At 41.6% G+C, this 23,160-nt stretch overlaps 1 protein-coding gene across 6 annotated transcripts in view; it reads right to left on the reverse strand.

Annotated features, from left to right (window-relative positions):
• ANO4 (anoctamin 4) overlaps positions 1–23,160 on the reverse strand; it is a 427,540-nt gene that overhangs the window by 49,088 nt on the left and 355,292 nt on the right. For all 6 annotated transcript variants that reach the window (XM_070454084.1, XM_070454083.1, XM_070454082.1 and 3 more), the window contains 4 exons: positions 12,376–12,458; positions 8,935–9,075; positions 6,106–6,270; positions 1,836–1,872 (listed from right to left, as the gene is read on the reverse strand). In XM_070454084.1, coding sequence (XP_070310185.1) covers positions 1,836–1,872; positions 6,106–6,270; positions 8,935–9,075; positions 12,376–12,458 — 426 coding nt within the window. The remainder of the gene's footprint in view (positions 1–1,835; positions 1,873–6,105; positions 6,271–8,934; positions 9,076–12,375; positions 12,459–23,160) is intronic.

Below are 23,160 nucleotides of genomic sequence, written 5' to 3' on the forward strand. Positions count from 1 at the left end.
AACAAGGGTTTGATGGGAAGTGGCTACACTTGTCTGACGGAGGGGATATCTGGTTTGTTCCTCTGTTCTAGGGTGCCCCGAGAGCCTGGGTCAGACACAGCCAGGCTGAAGACACCACATGCCCAGCCCTGGCTCCTTGCAGGAGCCTTTCTTTTTGCTCTTAGGACCCACCTCGTAGGTGGAAATGGTGTGGGGTCAGGTGCCCTCCCAGCTCCTAATAACTCCCTGGTCTTGACTTCTATTTCTGCTGTGATGTGACGTGCTGCTGGACTAGAAGGAGTCAGACCCCCATCTCAGAATGAGCATGTGATCCCTTTACCTGCCCCATGCATCCAGTATCATTTTCAATCTCAAGTACAAATACCCAGATGACTTCACCTCTAGAGCTTTTACACTAGCATCTTTGTCTTACAATTTCCTGACCTCAGTCAGGTACCAATTTTCATCTCCTCATATTGACTGAGTCAAAAATATGGCTCAGTCCTCCAACCTGAAACCTCATGTCAAATGCACTTATCCTTCACTAGGACTTCCATCCTCACCTCAAACAACATCAAAGAAAATGCATTTAATGCAACAGTACTTTCTGTTTCTACGTAGATGCCCTGAGCTTCTAGTTGCTCATTTACCACCTCACTCCATCAATTCCTTTCCCACAAATGATAACTCAAAATGCCTCCCAGGAGCATATCTGAGAAGGGAGGGGAGAGACAAAGCAAATCTGATTTAAAATGGTTTAAATGTCAAATTCAGAGAGGGAAGAGATGACAAAGGCTGCCTTAGGGCTCTAGCTTCATTTCATTTCTGCTACTTAACTCTTGGTTACACAGGAAGGTCTCCTGGGTCATCAGCCAACCGGTGGTTGCCCAGATGGACCAGGCTGACCAGGGCCGGATCTCCATCAGCACCTTTTCCAGCTAGCATCAAGCTGCCCCTGGACAAAGACTATATCAATGGGCAGTCATCTCTTCTGTGGACATGAACTTTTATCTTTTGGGGCAAAGAGTGGTGGTGATGGAAGATTTCTGTGACTTTACAGGAGATATGCCAGGTGCCTATCTCTGTATCTAGCACATAGAAGGGCTAAATAAACAGCATCTTTTATTATAATGATTATTATAAATAAAAACACTTCTGTGTTTTTCCCCTTTTGGAAAAGCTACATATGGGAATGCACTAAAACAGGTTCTGTGTGGGAGCACATAATTTTCTCAGACTGCATAGAGTAAAATGACTAATATCTCATTAATGAAATTGGGACAATTCCTCTGTCTTGAAAATGTAGTGATTGCACAGCTTATAGCTGGTTACCAGATTGCTCTGGTGCTTTACAGAGTCTTACGGGTAACTGTCCAGATAAATATTTCTGCAAATGTCTGTGATAGTCTGCCTGTATTCCTGGTAAAAGACTCCTAGTCTTCAAAGCAACTAACTTTGCTATGATTTTATATGCCATGAAGACTGGCTGTTTTTAATTAAATAAAAATTGTAGGCCATAGCAAATGACCCCTTTTCTAAATGATTATAGGTACTTCATACACATGCATTTTTGTGGTGTTATAGTTTTGGGGCATTAAGAGAAAATCTACTTTAAATTATATTAGCTCATTAAAGGATAGTATTTGTGGGAGGTTTTAAAACTTTAGGTAGGAAAGATTCTCCCAGCTGTTAGGCATAGTTAACATGTCCTGTTGAGGGCAAAGAATTGTACACAATTGTACGCAATTCAAAATAAAGGGAGTGCTTCTTTTCAGCAGTGTTTCAGATTTGACTCTTTGAGAAGGCATTTTTCAGACCACAGTACTATATCATGAAATTAAAAGGGTTCTACTCACCTAAATTTGTCAGAAGAAGAGCAACCTTTTCATAGAGCTGTAAAATAAATTTCCTACATTTAACAAACTGTAGATGGCCCAAAATAGGTAACTATGAAGCAAATGGGTAATCAAGTCATGAATGAAAATAATTATCATCCCCCTGTTCAAACAAGGAAAACACTGTCTACAATTATGTCTTTTCAGGGCAAGAAAAAAATGTCCAAGGTCCCATTTTACTGTTTTCGAAATCTCACTTTTTGATTTGGGATGAATAATTCTGTGACAACAAGCCAGCTGACACTAATTAGTAACTTGCTAAGTGATGCTGGGCAAGTCATAATATTCCTGGGACTCAGCATCCTCAGGGTAAAATCTCTAAGACTGCTTCTGAAAAGAGTCTGTAATCCCATTGTTTTTACCTGCTGTTATATTTTCTAGATTATAGCATTCATAAATAATAAAGTGATGAAACATTATTAGGAACTGCCAAACTTATGGTACTCTGCTTTTCCATTCATTAATTAGATGCATCCCTAACTCACCTAACCATCTGGTAAACAGATGGACCGATGGAAGGGGAGTGTGCCCATGTGTGTGTGTATGTATGGAAGTGCAGGGGTTAGAGTTAAGGGCAAACCCTCCAACTGAAGTGACTTAGCAGCAGCAGTAGATCCTCTAAGAGGTTCCCTAGGAGGGCATACACTGAAAAAAAGAGAGCAAGTTCTTCCTCTAAAATGAAACATAATAAATGAAGAGGAAAAAGAAAACTAGTCAAATGGATTTGAAAAATATGGAAATGAAGATCATGTTTAAAGTAGTAAAATCACACTGGGTAAAATCCCCCAGGTTGGAATTATAGCTTTACCAGCCAGCAAGCTGTAGGTCTTAGGCATATTACCTCACTTTTTCTAATATCGTCATTTTCCTTACATGTGGTTGAGACTCACTCATTGTGAGGTCCTTACTAACTTTTGAGCTCTTACCCCAGATTTCTGGGCTAACTATGTAAAGTCGATGGGGAATACATGTAAATCCATGGCTAATTCATTTCAATGTATGACAAAAACTACTGCAATGCTGTAAAGTAATTAGCCTCCAACTAATAAAAATAAATGGAAAAAAAAAAAACCAAAATACTCAGATTGTATGACCTTAAACTTTCAGCAGTAATTATGGTTTGTTATAGTAAAATACAATTCAAATGGCCATAGTAACAAATTTTATGTATAGAAACCTCAGAGTCTGTAAGAGACCAGCATTAAAAGAGATTGGTGTAATTTTCAGTACGAAGTCTTGTGCTATAGATGAGTCACACATCTCAACTGTATCATCAGTATAAAATACTGGTTAACATATTAGGACAGATATATTTGATGTTAATCAAATATATTTTAATATTACAAAAGTATTATATCATTAAAGTTAATTATCAAGGAAAATTACATTTAACTGGTGAGACAACCTTTCTCAAAAATATGATGATACATGTAAGCTTCAGTGTGTGGACTTTGTCATCCATTTCAGTGCCTCAGAAACCCTTTATTAAAAATGCAAAACACCGATCTGTCTAGGCTGCTAGCCACAGCAGGTGCTATGTACTGTCCCTAATTATATACTATTTCACCTCCCCTCCTGCTTCATTTTTACTTCATTTTTTCTTTTCTTGGCTGTGTTCCATGAAGTAGAGATTGTTGGATACACGATTTTAAGTTAAATGAATTATTACTCTGACAGCATTGGCACCTAGTCAAAATGTATAATCAAGTGTGTGTTTATAGACCCAAGGCATGTATGCAGAAATTTATTTCTTAAGATGAATATATTAAATTTTAGTAAGACATTGGAGAAAAGAGATGATAAAAATACGGTAAATTTTAATTCATCACATACTACCTGGATGCAGAATCTTTCAGTGCTCTGGCTGTTTGGTCCATTTCACTATGAATCACTCCCCTTTCCAAAGATTATTCCACAATTAACTTTAAGACCAGCTGAACTGGGATGGGGCAGCGCTAGTGAGTGGCAGACACCCACTTTCAGTCTTCACTGGACCAAACAGTTACACGGCCATCATGTCAAAATGATCAGAAAGTGTTCCTTTTCTTCCTACCTTCTGGATTTTTAAACCTTTTTCCTAAAATAATAAACTTCCTGTGTGTATATAATAATAATAGTAAATTACCTATACTTCATTATCTCAGTGATCTCAGCACTATGGCCCAGATTTAAGTTGCAGTATAAATAAGAGAGAGGAGAACTATAATTGAACACATATTCCATGCCAAACACTCTACATGGCACTCTACAAATATTTATTCTCTCCTACAAACCTCAAATCTAACAATGTCAGTCATTACCTTTTGTTCTGTAATTAGTAACAACAGTTTACGGAGTGCCTACTATGAGCTGGAGCCTGCTTTGGACCTGGGAAATAACAAAAGAGGGAAGAAAAATGGCAGAAGTTTCTGCCTTCTTGGGGCTACACTGAAATGGAGAATATAGATAACAAATACAATAAATGTTTAAAAATAGTCCATTAGATGGTGATTAATGCCATAGAGGGCTTTCCAGGTGGCACTAATGGTAAAAAAAAAAAAAAAAAACCCGCCTGCCAATGGAGGAGACCTAAGAGATGCAGTTTCGATCCCTAGGTTGGGAAGATCCCCTGGAAGAGGGCATGGCAACCCTCTCCAGTATTCTTGCTTGGAGAATCCCATGGACAAAGGAGCCTGGCAAGCTACAGTCCATAAGGCTGTAAAGATTCGGACACAACTGAGGCAACTTAGCATAGCACAATGCCATAGAGAAAAATGAAGCGGGCGAGGAGCTAGGCAATGGTCAGAAAGCAGGAGTGGGCTGCAATTTTACATGGAGTGACCAGGGAAGGCTTCTGTTAGAAAAGTAACCTTTGAACAAAGACCTGAAGGCAGCGCGGGAGTAAAGGGAAGAAGGTCCTAGGTGGAGGGAAGAGCAAGTCCAAAGTCCCAGGTGAGAGCATGCCTCACATCGGAGAAGCCAAAGGAAGGCCAGGGAGGGGCAAGGGAGTCAGGGTGAGAAGGGGGAGACAGGGTCAGAGACCTCACTGGGGCCAGACGGGGGGGACGCCAGCAGCCCTGTGAAGGCCTGAGCTTTGAGGGAGAGGAAAGACACTGGACACAGTGAGCGGGGCGGGCTCACTCGTGTGAGGCTTACTCAGGCTGCTGTGATGAGCCTGGGTTGAGGGTAGCAGACATGGAAGCTGGGAGACCAGTGGGGAAGGCACCGCAATAGCCCAGGTGAGAGATCCTGAGGACTGGGACCAAGGTGGGACTTGGGGTGTGTGAAAGGTGGTCAGACTCTGGATACATTTTCATGGTGAAGGAAATAGAGGAGTCAAGGAGAAAAGGTTTTCAGCCTGGGCAGCTATGATGCGGAGACCATGGGAGAAGCTGATTCTGGAAAGAAGATGGGAGTAAGGTGGTTGAATGTGTTAGGTGAGGAGGAGTCTGGGGTTCAAGGGAGACAGCTGGGCTGGAAAACACACTTGAACAAAGCCTGAAATCCTCACAAGCAACATGTACCGCCCTGGAAGATTCCTTGCTGAGTTATCTCTAGGACTGCTTTGGATACAGATTAACTTCCCATCATTCAGAATCAAAAAAGAAATGGGAACCAACACTGTTGAGCTATGTCAGATTCCAAGCTGGGCCTTAAAATATATTTTTTCTCTTTGCCACCCCATGGATTAAACAGTCGATGGAATTTTCCAGGCCAGAATACTGGAGCGGGTACCCTTTCCCATCTCCAGGGGATCTTCCCAACCCAGGGATCAAACCCAGGTCTCCTGCATTACAGTGGATTCTTTACCAGCTGAGCACAAGGGGAGCCCAAGAACACTGGAGTGGGTGGCCTATCCCTTCTCCAGCTGATCTTCCCAACCCAGGGATGGAACCGGGGTCTCCTGCCTTGCAAGCGGATTCTTTACTAACTGAGCTATCAGGGAAGCCCCCGCCCTTTTTTTTGTCTCTAAATTTCCCCAAGGGATTTATAGTGTTACCTTATTGGATACATAAAGTAACTGAGGTTTAGAGAGGGCAAATGCCTTGCTCAATCTTATACTGTCGGAAATGCTACAGGCCAGATTTGACTCAAACCTTCTATATCCCCATAAAAGTACACCTCATGCCAGGCCACAAGTTTCACATAACTGACCAATCTCTGAGGCCAGGTCCCTTTAGAAACAGAAGACATACTCACCTGCAGCACACACAGTTTATCCACGTGACTAGTTACCGTGATGCTCACTTACCACGTTCAGCAGCATAATGATGCAGAAATTGATGCACACGGCAGTTCCTGTGGTTGCAACCTGAGAATTATTCCTGATTAACGCCCACTTAAAGGCTGCGAAAGTGCTGACGGTCACCACCCTGTAAATGACGATCCCGAACACAGCGGCGATCACCACGCAGATCTGGCAGGAAGACAGAGGACACCCAGTGAGCACAGTGGTGGAATGTTTCAGGGAGGGGCTCCCACCCCCGAGAAAATCCTCCAACAGGAAAGGGAGATGTGGTCATGGTGGTTCTGACTTGAGACACCATAACAAAAGGCACACTTTTCGTGTGGTTGATACTTCCTCTCATCTGTTTGTATGTTCTTTGTTATCCAAATAGAAAAACCACGGTACTTGAGAGTTGATACACGGTTAGGCTACAGAATGACACTTTTAAAATCAGAATACTAGATTAAGCAAATGAACAAATATTATGGAAATCTAATCATGTTGCTCTTCTGTTTAAAGCTATTTCTTGGTTTCCTTTTACTCTTAGGATAAAAGCCAAGTCCTTACTGGCCTGAAGAGTCTCTCCAGCCCCACTGTTTTTCTACTGTTTTTCTACTCCCTCCAAAGACTCTAGACCTTTCCTTATTGTTTCAAATAGGCTAAGCACCCTTAATTTTCCTTTGCCCAAAACAATGACCCACTCATTCCCCTGCCAAAGACATGACACACCCACATGCACACCCATAGTCTACTTAATACCTATTCATTCTTCACATCTCAGCTCAAGAACTACTTCATAATTAATGCTTTCCATGCCCCACCCCCTCCAACTCCTCAGGCTTTTTGTTGTCGTTATATGACACCAATTGCTTCCCAGACGGCCCAACGGAGGAGACAGAAGAGACATGGGTCTGATCCCTGGTTTGGGAAGATCCCGTGGAGGAGGGTATGGCAACCCAGTCCAGTTGCCTGGAGAATCCTATGGACAGAGGAGCCTGGTGGGCTACAGTCCATAGGGTTGCAAAGAGTCAGACATGACTGCATGATTGAGCATGCACTTGGTACCTATGTTCTTTCAGTATGCAGCTTATTTGTTGTTATTCAGTTGCTAAACTTCTAATTTCTAACAACTGTCTGCTTATCATCAGTTTCCCCCACTTAGACAGTAAGCTCTACCAAAGTAGGGATGGTGACTGTTGTTTCTGCAGTTCATGGTTTCTGCAACATCTTAGCATCATGCCAGGTGCTCAGTTATTTGTTGCTGAATAAGCCTATGAAAAGTACATACTCTTATTTATCAGATAGATACACAGACTGAACTGAGGCATCTTCCTCTGAACACTTGACGGTGTTTGAGAAGAATATAGCATATCTCTATCACTGTGAATAATGGGGATTTGAGATCCCAAAACGTTCTTTGGCTTTCATTAGATGACTCGCTTACTGTGTCTTAGAGCAGAGACCTTAGCTTACATGGCTGTCAAAAACTAGATCTTAAACTGGGGCCTCAGGATGTGCTCTGGCAACTTAGAGCTTCCTTTCTTCAGAGGAGCTGTCCTATGTTTCACATAGACTCTGTCTTTGGTATACTGTGAGAGACATGCTCTAGAAGCCCAGGTATAAAACCTAGCTGAACTGGCGAAAAATAGTAATAGTAGAAAACAAACAAAAAACCGCCCATGTCTGAATCCTGGAGCTGTTGATAGGGACACAGGTGAGACCTACACTGAATTTTAGACAAGGGTGGCAATATGCTGCAATGGACAGTTCACTGTACTCAGTCATAAGTCAGGGCTGAGTCCTGGTTCAGCTACAACCTGGCAGTGTGACCGTGAGCAAGTAGCACGTCCTCTCCATGGCTTCAGCCTCTACAGGTCTTATTGTGAGAAACACAACCCAAAACAATATATGTAAATGTACTTACAGGACGCAAAGCCTGACACCACTGCTTACAAAGCAGAGAGTCTGTAGAAAGGGCAGGATCTGAGTCTTGAGCCAAGCTGAGGGACACTTGGGCAATCTGCCTACCGCTCCATCTCCCCAGTTTCCTCCCAGCTACAGCAGGGAGATTGTCTGAATTTTCTGTTGTTTTGTCCTTCCCATTCGAACCAATTAGGATATATATTTATGTACATGTGCTCTTTGAAAAGAGGAAAAAGGAGGATCCTAACCATTCCTTCCTGCTCTAAAATGACATTTCTGACAAATTGCATATGTGTGGTTCAGTAACTGACAGGGTCAAAGTGGATCACAAAATGACTTCTTTTTAGCAAAAGCTAACAATTCAGCTTCAGATTAGTGTTTTGAAAATGGATATAACCATCAGCAAAATAAGTGTTAGGGAGTTAGAGTTGGCATTAAAAAACAGGCTAATAAAAAAATCAGAGCTCCTTGAATATTATAAAGATGGGCATTGTTTCAATTACTATTTTCAGTTTTATACATATATTTGCATAGCATATACTGGGTTATGGCAAAGAATATATTTCTTATTATATGGGCATTGTAAAAAATAAAGCTTGAACGATATTGCTGTAAGTTCCATCTCACAGTCTTAGTTCCTTTCATTATGGTATAGACAAATGGAAAGAACAGTAGTTAGAGAACCTGAGCTTTTGGCTATTTCCTGGCTAACCTGGGTGAGCTGCTTAACCTTCTGGAGTCTCAGTTACTCCACCTGTAAAATGGGACAGCAGTGTCATCCCTGATCATCATATAGAACTGTTGTGAGGTCTAAATATCAGAACATGCAAAAAATGTATTTAAATACCTGATATGATTATTGTTGTTCCCACACTATAGGTTTGTACTTTATGAAACACAGTTGTGTTAAAAAAAAAAAAAGGTTCATACCATAAAAAATATTCCAGATGCAGAAACAATAAGTCGGCTGCATTTATCTGCAAATGCTTGATATGGTTCTGGCTTGCCTGAAATGGGATTCATCCGTTCTTTCTTGGAATACTTGGCTTCAAACTGGGGCCGTATTTCTTCCTAAAGAACAAGCAGACACATTTTCACATACTGAAGAGGTACTCAGACAAGAAGGAAAAAAAAATCATTTTACCCCACAGGAAAACAGTCAACAAAGGCCACAGTCATCACTCACTCAATGATATACACTTGGAAGTCCAGGTTTAAATGTCTGGAAACTGGCCACTTATTAAAGACAATCTAAAGAATGGTGAGCTTCAATCATTATCATCATGGCTCTGTGATTTAGACTAATGGTTAAGTATCTCTATTATCTTATTAGATGATCCTTGAAGAGAGAAACTGATGGTGAGAACGGGACCAATTTGCCCCTGTCCCCAGTGGTTTGAAATAACTCACAAGCTTTTATTTATTACTGAGGAATGATATGAACACCAGGACAAAGACAACTTCTCAAGGGCGAAATGTTCAGAATTCATTTTATGAGTTATAATGGCAATATAATTCTTAGTTTTCTACCATTTTTAGGTTTTTGATTTAGGCAGCTAAAAACCTGGTGAATCTATTTTTTAAATAAGCTCCTATAGGAGTCATTCACCCTTAACCATAGATTTTAATGCGTTCTTAATTGGTATTGAAAACAAGGTAAACACCTTTCAAATCCTGTTAAAATCAAGGCTCCTCTAATTCTAAATCAAGCTGAGATTTTTATTTCAGTTGAGCCCCATCTAATGTGAATGGCTTCTGACTAAAAGCAATTAGAGGATTAGGAAAAGATAAGCAACAAAACGGTGTGCTGAAGTGGCTCTGATTAATTAGGAACTTGTTTTATGTGAGTGTCTTGGAAGAGGCAGGAAAAGGAGCAGAAACTCTGGTGCAAGGGAGACTTGAGTTAGTTCAGGCAGAAACACTCAAGAGTTGGATGAAGGTACTGACAGGAAGCACAGAAGGATCTGACCGGAGAGAAATCATGGCGGGTCTGGCAGGGGCCACCCTGAGTTGAAGGAGAGGCAGCCTGACTCCCTCCACAGGATAAGCCCGATGCTGGCTTCACGCAGAAATCAGGAAGGTCATGGGGAGAGACAGTTACAAACAGCCTCTGCCTCCTTTATTTCAGGTAGCTATACCTTAGGGTATATCAGATCTAGAACATTCTGCTTCTTTGGGAAACTCAATCCATCAGGCTATAAGTGTCATCAAGGGTGACTAAGTTAATCATCCAGAAACTGAGGTCAGTCACGGAGGCAGACCTGTCGTCCGGGGTATGACAGGCTACCTTCGGTCCCCACCCTGCCTCCCAATTCGTGAGCTGAAGTCCTAGCCCTCAGTATCTCAGAATGTGCCTGTATTTGGAGACAGGGTCCCTGCAGATGTAATTAAGTTAAAATGAAGTCATTGGGGTGAAGCCCAGTCCAACAGGACGAGTGTCTTTGTAAGAAGAGCACATGTAGAGACGTGCAGAGAGAGAGGACCGCGTGAAGACACAGGGAGTGGACGGCCATCGACAAGCCAGAGACAGAGACAGGGAACAGATCCTTCCCTCGTGGCCCTCAGAAGCAACCAGCCCTGCCAGTGGCCTCAGACTGCTCACCTCCAAGCTGTGAGACACGTTCTACTGCGTAAGCCACCCCGTCAGTGGTGCTGTTACGGCAGCCCTAGCCAGGTTACCCTGCAGGAGGCAGGCGGCTCCTCTGGGCTCCTCCGCACAGCAAGCTGAGGGCCACGGGCTAGGAGTAACAGGCACTTCTACACTGAGTCCCAAACGGAACTGGAACTGCACATGGCTCCTGACCTGACCTCTACACAGGGGTGCTGAGTGAAAGCATGCTTCAGTGCTCCATGCTTTTTAACAGGGCTGGGATCCAGAAGGATCCAGACGTACCAGAGATACGTTTACCCTAAAGGTACCCACATAGCGGGCCCACCACAAGTGCCCGTGGTGACTTTAGACTGGTTTAATCAAAGTTCCTTAAATAATGCTACACTTTATAGCTGGCAGGGAGAACTTAGAAACATTTTTCTTTAGAAATGAAAAAAAATCCAAAGGTGAAATAATTTGCCTTAGATGACACAGCTTCTTGGTGGTGACTTGGATACCCAGAAAAGAGCATTTTCTATCCCATGTGAAAGCTACTCCTATACACACATGGAACAAAAATCAGAACAGCTCCACCCAGGAGGAAGTCTCGAATGCAGCCTTGCTGCAGCTGGGAGCCTTCAGAAACCTGGGCGGTCCCTACCAACTCAGAAAACCATTTTCGGAGAGTGAATGCTTATACAAGCCTGAGAAGGGCCTTAGAACAGAAACAAGGATTGCTGAAAATCCCAGTATCATGTCTACATTTAAAAACTACCCAAATATGTTCATGGGCTTGAGGAGAAAAGGCATCCATCCACAAGGTATGATTTGGAGGAAAACACACTCCTCTCAAAATTATCTCCCCTACCAAGCCTATCCCAGGGCTAAAATTCTCAGCTGTGTTTACAGATGATTCCATTTAACTTATAAAAATAAACATATGTGTCTCTTGGAAGGAAAACACCCGTTAAGACCCATGATCATATCATATATGGCTAGTGCATTGGGTTTGCTTGCACCTGTAGGCTCCCAGGAAATGGAACTCAGGAGAGGCAGGGGATGAGAGGAAGGAAAGATGAATTCAGGCCTGGAGCGACTCTCAGGGGAAAGCAGGGTCCGAGAGACACACAGTGACCAAACTCGGCATGGGGCCTCAACACTTTTGATATAAAGACCAGACACGGGTTAGGAAAGGCCATGGTGTACTGGCCTGGAAGGGGGAGCACCAAGCTGCAAAAGTGAGTCTGAGGGCCTGAGTTTGCCTGTGCTGGACAGTTTTATCTAGCGGTGGCCCGGCTTTTAGCACATCAACCAAAGAGCTTGTATGAGTAGTGGTGCCCCCTCAGTATTCATGCGAGAATCCTTCTGAGCTGTCCAGGGTCCTGAAGACTTAACCAATTCCTTGGAGAACTTCGGGAGGTCTGCCTTCAAGTGCCTATAACTGTAAACTGATATTCTCCTTCTGACACAGTGAAGAGAATGGATAATATTTAAGGAAACTAAACAAATCTTACTACCACTTCTTCTGATGCCTCTACATACAAGTGAAATGCTTTACTTAGCCATGAACTTTTTACTCCACTAAGAAATCAAAATGTATTCTTTCAAATTCTTCTGCTACATTTTTATACTGCTTGAAATTTCCTGCAGAGACAGGTATAAAAATGCTTTATGAGTCAACCTGACTTCCATCTCAGAGCAGAAAGTGATGACTCAAGAGGGATTGTGTATTTCTTGATTATCTGCTCTTTTTTTTTTAAATTGAGGTAAATAATACAAACCTCCTCTTCTTCCCAGTCTATCAAATCCCAGTCATAAGCAATTACTGCTCTCCGTCTTTTCCAAAACTCCAGAAAAACTGTCGCTGGAACAAGCAGAGAAAGACAGACATTTTCAAATGAAAAAATGCCTTGAACTGTGTCAGTAGATAATGAAGCCATTGTAAAGAATGACAGCTGTTTGTGTAAGCATTCTTAAATATCAGAATTTCTAGCTAAACATCATTTAACAAAGATCATTTGCTGAGAATTACTAAGCTTGTGTCAAACATAATGAAAACACAAGAGATTTAAATTAAGCTTATTTGCAAGTCATGGCAGAACAGACTTATTAGAATGACAAAGCTTCTGGGATATAAGAATACAGAAAACTAGGTTACCAATATCTTTCTAGGTGATAGAGTATTTAACAACTTATTGACCAGACATGTATTAATACATCTTTTGTTACCTGAACATTATTGACTGGAGACGTATCAATAATCGCTTACATAACAAATCACTGAAAAAGGAAATGGCAACCCACTCCAGTATTCTCGCCTGGAGAATGCCATGGACAGAGGAGCTGGCAGGCTACGGTCTGTGGGGTTGCAAGAGTCAGACACGACTTAGCAACTAAACTACTACTACTAACAAATTGCCAGCCACAGGCGTTAATTTCTACAAAAATCCCCTGGTCAATAATGTGTTAAAAAGCGAGGGACAGAAAAGCAAAAACAAAACTTAGCAGTTCACATGTATTTAATTGGCAGAGATTTCTCTTCCCCCCAATCCTCCTCAGGACAAATGTCCTCATATTGAAGGCAAAGTGTGTAAATTGTATTAAAAAACCTTTTCCAACCTGTTCCAACCATTTACAACCTTTGCCTCTACTACGCAGGTAAAGCTGATGGTGATCCTCATTTAGCCAAAGTAACTTTATACTCAGTTCAGTTTAAATATATCAACACAAATGAATTGCTGAGCATTATAAAATGACAGGTCAAAAATGATCAAGACATGTCCCTGTTGCCTAGGAAGCCGCAAGCCAGAAGAGGGGACACATACACACACTGACTCACTCACTCAGAGGATGGCTGCAACTAAGAATCACACAGAGACACCCTAGGAGAGGGAATTGGCAGATCCATCTCTACGGGGTCTTGCTGTGTAATCAGATTAGATAAAGGGGAAAATATGTCAATATCCTATGTCTGGAATCAGTTTCATGGAGAAAAGTAAACATCCAAATGTTCATTCCAAAGAGAGATAATGACTTCCTTCTTTTCTGCTCCCCTTTGCCCTCAGTGCAGTTCAGTCACCCAGTCGTGTCCGACTCTTTGCGACCCCACTGACTGTAGCATCCCAGGGTTCCCTGTCCATCACCAATCCCCAGAGCTTGCTCAAACTCATGTCCATCGAGTTGGTGATGCCATCTAACTATCTCATCCTCTGCCATCCCCTTCTCCTCCTGCCTTCAATGTTTCCCAGCATCTTTCCTCATTAGTGGAAAGATTCCTCATTATTCAGACATAGAACACATATTTAAAAATAAGCAAGTGGAAAGATATTATAGGGTAACAGTCAAGAGCTCTCTCGCTTGTGACTTAGACATTCTTAGACTTGAAATCTAGTTCAGATACAAGCTGTGCTACTACTGGCAAATGAATTAACATTTCTAATTCTCAGTATCCTGCTAAGCAAATGAAAGAGGGCAATATAATCCCTATTTGCAATGGCAAAATTAAAAATGCTCTAAACGTTTTAAGTTTTTCTTCCCAAGTCTGGCACAAATTCATCATGTGGCAAGCTGTGACTTTGACTGAGGTGAGGCTACTCAAAGTCTTTGTTAATCCATCTTAGACTAACAAGTGTGACCAAAGCATAAGTGAGCTGTAGGACAATATCGAGTGGTCTAACACATAACTGAAATAATAACATGATTCTGGAAAGTTTTCTAAAAACACGCAAGATCTGTACACTGGAAATTATATAACATTGCCTAAATAAATTATGGAACAATTAAATAAATGAGCTAAATGACATTCATGGATAGAAATATTTGATATTAAATCTTCAGTATTCCCAAACTGATTTACTGCTTCAACTCAACTGCAATCAGATATTAGCATTTTGGAGGGGGTAGAAGTTGACAAGGTAACTCCACAACTTATATGGAAATGCAAAGGACCTAAAGTCGACCAAACAATTTAAAAAGAGTAAGTTTTTGAGGCTTACTATTATACTATAATAATCAAGAGAGGATGTTATTGTATAAAAGTACATGTATAGATCAAACAGAAAAATTTCCAGGTTTAGACCCACACATGGTCAATTGATTTTCAACCAAAAAACAGCAAGAAAATTCAAGTAAGAAAAGGATGATCTTCCAGCAAGTAGTACAGGAAAAACCGGATACCCACATACACAAAGAAATGGGTCTGACCCATACCTTACACCATATACCAAAATCACCCTGAGATAACTCATGGGCCTAAACATATGATCTAAAACTATACGTTCTCTAGAAGAAAATATAGAAGAAAATCTTAGGACTCTTGAATTGGCAAAGATTTCTTAAATAGAAATCACAGAATAAAAGAAAAAACTAATTTGGAGTATATTGGAAGTAAAAATTCTTACTTTTTAAAAGATAGAGTTAAGAACATAAAAGTGAAAATCACAAGCTGGAAAAATATTTGCAAACATATTTTTGCTAAAGGACTTCGATCCAGATTAAATAAATAACTCTTTTAAATATAAGAAGATAGTAACATATGGGCATTTGAACGAACACTTCAATAAAGATGTGTAGATTGCAAACAAGTTCATGGAAAGATGCTCAACATCAGTAGACATCAGGGAAATGCAAATTAAAACCACAATGGGATAACACTATATATCCACTATGATGATAAAGACTATTAATTCCACAAGTTTGTAAGGATGCAGAATACCTGCAGTGCTCATATAATGCTGTTGGGAATGCACAGTTGCATAGCTACAATTTTTTTTTTAAATAAAGTTAGACATTCTCTTATTCTATGATCAGGAATGCTACTCTCAGTTATTTTTCCAGGAGAAATAGATACAAAGACTTTTATACAAAATGTGCAAAGAAGTTTATAAGAGCCATTAAGTCTTAGATGAATAAAAGCTGGATTGAATCCAAATACTTACTAACATTTGGATAAACAAATGAATCAAATGAATAAATTTCAGTATACCTCAGGCAAGCGAATATTATTCTGTATTAAAAAGAACAAATTACACACATATGCAACAACATGTATGAATCTCAACAGCATTAATCTTAGTGGAAGAAACAAAATGCTAAATACTGATTCTATTTGTATGAAATTCTAGAACAGATGAAACTACAATGACAGAAAGCATGTTGGAGGTTGCCAAGGGGCTGACTTCAGAGGCCCTTGGCATGAGGAAACTTTCTGGAGGATGAAATGTTTTATGTCATCATTATGGTAACAGTTACATGACTATATACAATTTGACATGACTTGTCAAAATGTACACCTAAAATCACTGGATTTTATTTTATGTAAATTATACCTAACCAAAGCTGACAAAAACATTTCATGATTCTGCCACCCAGAGAAAACCACCATTAATATATTACAAAATAGCTTTGTTTAGCTCATAGGGAACATCTTGACCAGGCCCCAAAGTGAATTACTGCAGGAAAGAAGAAATTAACACACTCCCCTCCAGAGTCTGGCCAGAACCAGGAAATACCTGTAACGACTTATAGGACTTACAGCCTTTTTTACTTTACCTCCTCACTTCCCCCACTTGGTTCTAAAAATGAAAGTGGCATCCAAACCCAGGCAGATACTTCTCTAAGACACTAGTCAACTATCTCCTCAGTCTGCTGGCTTTTCAAATAAAGCCTCTGTGCTGTGCTTAGTCGTATGGTCATGTCCGACTTTTTGCAATCTATGGACTGCAGCCCACCAGGTTCCTCTGTCTGTGGGGATTCTCCAGGCAAGAATACTGGAGCAGGTTGCCATCCCCTCCTCCAGAGGAATCTTCCCAACCCAGGCACTAAACTCGGTCTCCTGTGTTGCAGGTGGATTCTGTACTGGCTGAGCCATGAGGTAAGCCCAAGAATCCTGGAGTGGGTAGCCTATTGCTTCTCCAGGGGATCTTCCCAACCCATGAATCGAACTGGAGTCTCCTGCACTGCAGGCAGATGTTTTTAACAGCTGAGCTATCAGGGAAGCCCGAAGTCACTGTTCCTTACCCCAAGAACTCATCTCTTAATTTAATGGCCCGTTGAGCAGTAGGAATTTGATGATGCTGTGAAAGTGCTGCACTCAATATGCCAGAAAATTTGGAAAACTCAGCAGTGGCCACAGGACTGGAAAAGGTCACTTTTCATTCCAATCCCTAAGAAAGGCAATGCCAAAGAATGCTCAAACTACCGCACAATTGCATTCATCTCACACACTAGTAAAGTAATGCTCAAAATTCTTCAAGCCGGGCTTCAACAATATGTGAACCATGAACTTCCAGATGTTCAAGCTGCTTTTAGAAAAGGCAGAGGAACCAGAGATCAAATTGCCAACATCTGTTGGATCACAGAAAAAGCAAAGAGTTCCAAAAAAACATCTATTTCTGTTTTATTGACAATGCCAAAGCCTTTGACTGTGTGGATCACCACAAACTGTGGGAAATTCTTTAAGAGATGGGAATACCAGACCACCTGATCTGCCTCTTGAGAAACCTGTGTGCAGCTCAGGAAGCAACAGTTAGAACTGGAAGTGGAACAACAGACTGGTTCCAAATAGGAAAAGGAGTACGTCAAGGCTGTATATCGTCACCCTGCTTATTTAACTTATATGCAGAGTACATCATGAGAAACACTGGGCTGGATGAAGCACAAGCTGGAATCAAGATTGCTGGGAAAAATATCAATAACCTCAGATATGCAGATGACGCCACCCTTATGGCAGAAAGCGAAGAAGAACTAAAGCACCTTTGATGAAAGTGAAAAGGGAGAGTGAATGGCTTAAACCTCAACATTCAGAAAACAAAGATCATGGCATCCAGTTCTATCACTTCAAGGCAAATAGATGGAGAAACAGTAGAAACAGTGGATGACTTTATCTTTTTTGGGCTCCAAAATCACTGCAGATGGTGATTGCAGCCATGAAATAAAAAGACGCTGACTCCTTGGAAGAAAAGTTATGACCAACCTAGACAGCATATTAAAAAGCAGAGACATCACTTTGCCAACAAAGTTCTGTCTAGTCAAGGCTATGGTTTTTCTAGTAGTCATGTATGGATGTGAGAGTCGGACTATAAAGAAAGCTGAGCACCGAAAAATTGATGCTGTTGAACTGTGGTATTGGAAAAGACTCTTGAGAGTCCCTTGGACTGCAAGGATATTCAACGAGTTCATCCTAAAGCAGATCAGTCCTGAATATTCATTGAAAGGACTGATGCTGAAGCTGAAACTCCAATACTTTGGTCACCTGTTGGGAAGAGCTGACTCATTTGAAAAGACCCTGATGCTGGAAATACTGAAGGTGAGAGGAGAAGGGGATGACAGAGGATGAGATGGTTGGATGGCATCACCAACTCAATGGACATGAGTTTGAATAAACTCCGGGAGCTGATGATGGACAGGGAGTCCTGGTGTGCTGCAGTCCATGGGGTCGCAAAAAGTCAGACATGACTGAGTGACTGAACTGAACTGAGCAGTGAGCAGTAGGAACTTGGACACAGTAACACTCACATACCCAAAATCACACTTTATTTGTACACTTTGCATCCTAATGAAAACCTAAATACAGCTTTGTGTTATGTTATTATGTGCTTTGAAAATTTTTAATGGCTACTTACAATTTCCTTAACCATTCTATTGTTGGATATTTAGGTTATTTTCAGTTTTTGCCTAATATAAACAAAGCAAGGAAAATGTATTTATGTATAATGTTCTTATTCTGTAATTAAGATCTTCTCTGATACCCAATTCTGGAATAAAATTTTGACTGAGCACTGGAACAGCCTTCTAAGTGTCTACCTGCTACTTACTGGTCCCCACTTTTACCCCTCCCACTGTTGCCACATTTGCTTCCCAAACACAACTGATGATGTCACATCCAAGTTTACAACTTCAGTTGGCTTTCTATTGCCTACAGGGTGAAGCCATGGTTCTCTGTTGTGGTACAGATTTCCTGTAATATGCAGGATTCAGGCTTCAACATGCACTGTTATAGTTAAATTGTGTCCCCCCTGGCAAAAATATTTTTATGTCTCAAACACCAACCTCAGAATGTCACTTTCTTCGGAAATAAAGTAACTACAGGTTAACTAGTTGAGTTCATCCTGGAGTAAGGTGGGCCCTTAACTGAATATGATTAGTGTCCTTATATGAGAATACTCCATGTGAAGACACAGGGAGAATGCAGGTAAAGGCAGGGGCAGAGATTGGGGGTGATGTGTCAACAAGCCAAGGAGTGCCAAGGATCACTGGCCATCACAAAGATTGAAGAGAAAGGCATGGAACAGGTTCCCCTTCAGAGCCTCCCAAAGGAGCCCATCTTGCTCACACCTTGATTTTGGACATCTTGCCTCCAGAACTGTGAAAGAACAAATTTCTGTTGTTTTAAGTCACCTACTGTGTGGCATGTTATTACAGCACCCTGAGGAAACTAAGATAATTTCTATGTCCCTGGCACATGCAGTGCTCGAGCATTCCTTGTCAGAGTTTTGTCCACACGGTTTCCGGCTCAGAGTATTATTCACACTTCTCCCTGACTCCACTCCTTTGCATGGCAAATTTAAGACTGGTTCTAACATCTCTCCTTGGGTGAAACTTTTTCTCCTTTTCCTTTTTGCCTCAGGAAGTAGGCTGCATGGACCCTCACTGTCCCTTCATAAATCGAATGTAATGCCCACTATTATAATTACCAACTTTTGAAAGCATAGATCACATCTTATTCATTTTTGGGGGTAAACCCAGTGCCAAGAGAGAGTGAATATACATTGCTGAGTAATGAAATCTTATAACAGCCTATAGAAGGTGCATGCCACCATGGACATACTTTGGTACAGCTCTGAGTTTGGCAGATTTAGTTCAGTTCAGTTGCTCAGTTGTGTCCAACTCTTTGTGACCCCATGGACTGCAGCATGCCAGGCTTCCCTGTCACCAACTCCCAGAGTTTACCCAAACTCATGTCCATTGAGTCAGTGATTCCATCCAACCATTTCATCCTCTGTTGTCCCCTTCTCCTCCCACCTTCAACCTTTCCCAGCATCAGGGTCTTTCCAAGAAGTCAGTTCTTCGCATCAGTTGGCCAAAGTACTGGAGTTTCAGCTTCAGCATCAGTCCTTCCAATGAATATTCAGGACTGATTTCCTTTAGGATTGACTGGTTGGACCTCCTTGCAGTCCAAGGGACTCTCAAGAATCTTCTTCAACACCACAGTTCAAAAGCATCAATTCTTCGGTGCTCAGCTTTCTTTATAGTCCAACTCTCACATCCATATATGACTACTGGAAAAACCATAGCCTTGACTAGATGGACTTTTGTTGGCAAAGTTATGTCTCTGCTTTTTAATATGTTGTCCAGGTTTGTCATAGCTTTTCTTCCATGGAGCAAGCGTCTTTTAAAATTTCATGACTGCAGTCACCATCTGCAGTGATTTTGGAGCCCAAGAAAATAAAGATTAGATCTGGCTTAAATTCCAGACTCTGCCACTTACCAGCTGTTAGGTAATCTTGGGTCAAGTTATGTAAATATAACATCTCTGAGCCTCAATATCTTCAAGAGGGAAATATTAATTTCTTTCTGGTGGGTTATAAGAAATTGATGACATCATATGTGACTATACTTATGTACCTAATAGGCATTTAGTAAATGTACACCTTTCTTTTTTTAATATACAATCACCAGTTTTTGTTGGATGATATAAAAGTATAAAAAATAAAATTAGTGTAAATACCAAAAAACAAAGTCAAATTATATAATTTATTTAAAAAAATGAGACATACTTCATTCACCAATCACTGATGAGAGCATATACAGAATCTTTGAATTTGCATTTAAACCACCACAAACTTTTTATTTTGATTGGAAAGCTCTTTGGATCTTGATTTGTTTGTTTACTGGGGATAATTTAATTTTCGGCAAAGCTAAAAGAGGAAGAAATAAACAACGGAGGAAGGAGAACAAGAAGAGAAGAGAGGGAGATAATATGCTTCCTGGCAAATCTCTGCCAGCGTCAACTCTCCAATGACTCATTTTATTTCCCCCTAGGAAGACAGTTAATTTAAGCCATGAATGTTCTGGTCCCCGAATCTTTCCAAACCACTCTGATTCAAGTTCAGAGCCCTAGGCTCATAGTATACTGGGTGGCTGAGAAGTTCAAGTTTTCTGTAAGCGCGTACTAAAAACGCGAACAAACTTTTTGGCCAACCCAGTCCCTCTCGGGTCCCCAGGAGGCCCTGCCATCATGCCACTACAAATAAGAACAAAGGTGATAGAGAGCTCTGTCAAGATTCCTAAGCCCACACAGAGGCCCTCCCGGGCGCTGCAGATGGTTTCCAAATGGAACCTTACTGTTTCTCTGGTGAACACAAAGCAAAAGGCAACAGGGCGAACCCATCCCCTTCACCCCTTCCGCGGGCTCGTAAACCACTCACATCTGTTCTCGCCAGCTCCATATCCAGCAATTTCCCGAAAGTAAAGTGCATGTGTTTTCCCAAATGTTGTCACTTGTCAATCGTAAAGGCTCGTCCTGAGCTTGGTTAGAACTGACACGCTTTCACAGAACGCGCCGTCACAAAGCGGCCTTCGTAGCGGGCTCAGGATGAGTGCGAAGCGCTTTGTCTTAGACTTCAGCTCTCTGAAGCAGAAGCAGCCAGGGTCACAGACAGCACACGGCTCGGGGTGGCTGCAGGCGCTAAGCCCGTCAGTCTGAATGCTCGGCCTTACCACTCTCCATCCATTGCCCAGTCTTCTCCTCTGTCACATGGGAAGGCTGACAGTTCCCGTGTCGAAGGCTGCTCTGCATATCAACTGAAGTGATGCCGTACAATGCTTAGCGCGGGGGCCAGCCTGCAGTAAGCCCTTAATAGAGCCTTGTGTTATTGTAACTGTTACTACTATTGGCTAGTCTAGATTTCTGCAAGAGGCAAAGTCCTATCTACAAAGAAACACCTGAAAAAATCATTCTTTTTCTCAAACTAGCTTACTTCTGGGAACAATACAGGATTTAAACAGTAAGTTGTCAATGAAGACAAAGCGATTCAGAAAATGAATTATTCTAGGCTTGCCTTGCCTGGAGTGGCCCCCAAATGTTCCCTTGTGCTCAACGGTTATTACACAACATCTATCAGATTCTTCATGAATACCCTCCAATGCATGAGTGCTGTCAGAGCTCCAGCCCACCTACTTGCAACCTCTATGCTTCAGGCTTCACTTCAGTCCACTGAGGTTGGCAGAGATAAAATAATAACATCTATCCGTTATCCCCAGTGTAAAATTTCCCAACTTGCAAGGAAGGAATGCCATCCCTTTTATAATGGTGGTACTGGGTGAGGGGTGGCGATGACAACCTCTATCTTATAGACAATTATCATTCTACCAGAATTTTACTTTTGGGTAACTGTGGGAGAAGAACATATGATTTCAGTAAAAGTGTATGTTAAATTGATGAACACTGAAGTGGGCAAGGGAGTTTTAGGTATGAATTCTTCCAGAACACTACTCTCTCTACGGAAGTATTAACCCACTACACAGTAGACCAGTAGCCCAAAGCAGAACTTCCCCATATGTGTGCCAGGAATGAATTATAGGTTTGCAAGAAGTACTAATCCCATCAGTTTGGGAGGCGACTAGGGCTAGGATGCTTAGGGCAGTATTATACCTGGCCACAAGCAGGCTTCTTCATGGCCATTAGCATATTGCACAGGTATTATCATTTTCTATGTGTCATGACTTGAAAAAGTTTGGAAACCATTGGTTTAGGAAAAGAGTACATTTTTCAGTCTCCTCATTTGTAGCCATGGCAAAACTGCAGTACTGGATGGCTTATTATATTTCATGATCATAGTTACGAATACATTCTAGAAAAGCCAGATACACATTCTTGACCTAACAGGTCATTCCTGTAACCAAAATTCTATTATGGTTAGCTTCCATTGTTTGCAAGACATACAGTAATGGGTAGCACAAATCGTGAGGGCTTTTGCGAGGCCCACCAAAGGAGGCAGAAATCTCATGGGAATTAAAAGGCTGGACCTAATCAGACAGGATATGGAAGCCAACAGCTTGAGAGATTATAGACACAGGAGACCCTGGGGCTTCACCCTGATACTCCGCATGACTTGGCTACATTCTCTCTCCCCTCTATTCTAATTTTCTTCCACTAGTTCTTTGCTTCTGCTTATTTCTAGGTTCTGATTGGTCATAACTTCAGTCTGCTCAGAATTCCTCCTGGTCCTCACTGCCACCTGCTGTCAGCCTCTCCCTCTCCCTTCTTCCCTCTCTGCATCTTTCAGAGTCCATTTCCACTACTAATTCCCAGGGTCCTTCCACATTCTCCAAGTCACGTTCTTAAGAATAAGACTCTGGGTGGCACTACCAGTTCCTGTTTGGCCAGAACCTCAGAACTTCTCCCAGGCCACTTTCACCAACCTATGGTTTGACTATTCCTGGGACAAACACCCACTGGGTGACAGGAACTGGGATCACAGGGTTCAAAAATGTCCCTTCAAGAGCTTGAGGTAAAGAAGACATCAAATATATAGGACAAGCCCCCTAAGGAGAAGAAGGGTTTA

Source organism: Odocoileus virginianus, chromosome 23 (genome assembly GCF_023699985.2).
Source record: "Odocoileus virginianus isolate 20LAN1187 ecotype Illinois chromosome 23, Ovbor_1.2, whole genome shotgun sequence".
Taxonomy (NCBI): domain Eukaryota; kingdom Metazoa; phylum Chordata; class Mammalia; order Artiodactyla; family Cervidae; genus Odocoileus; species Odocoileus virginianus.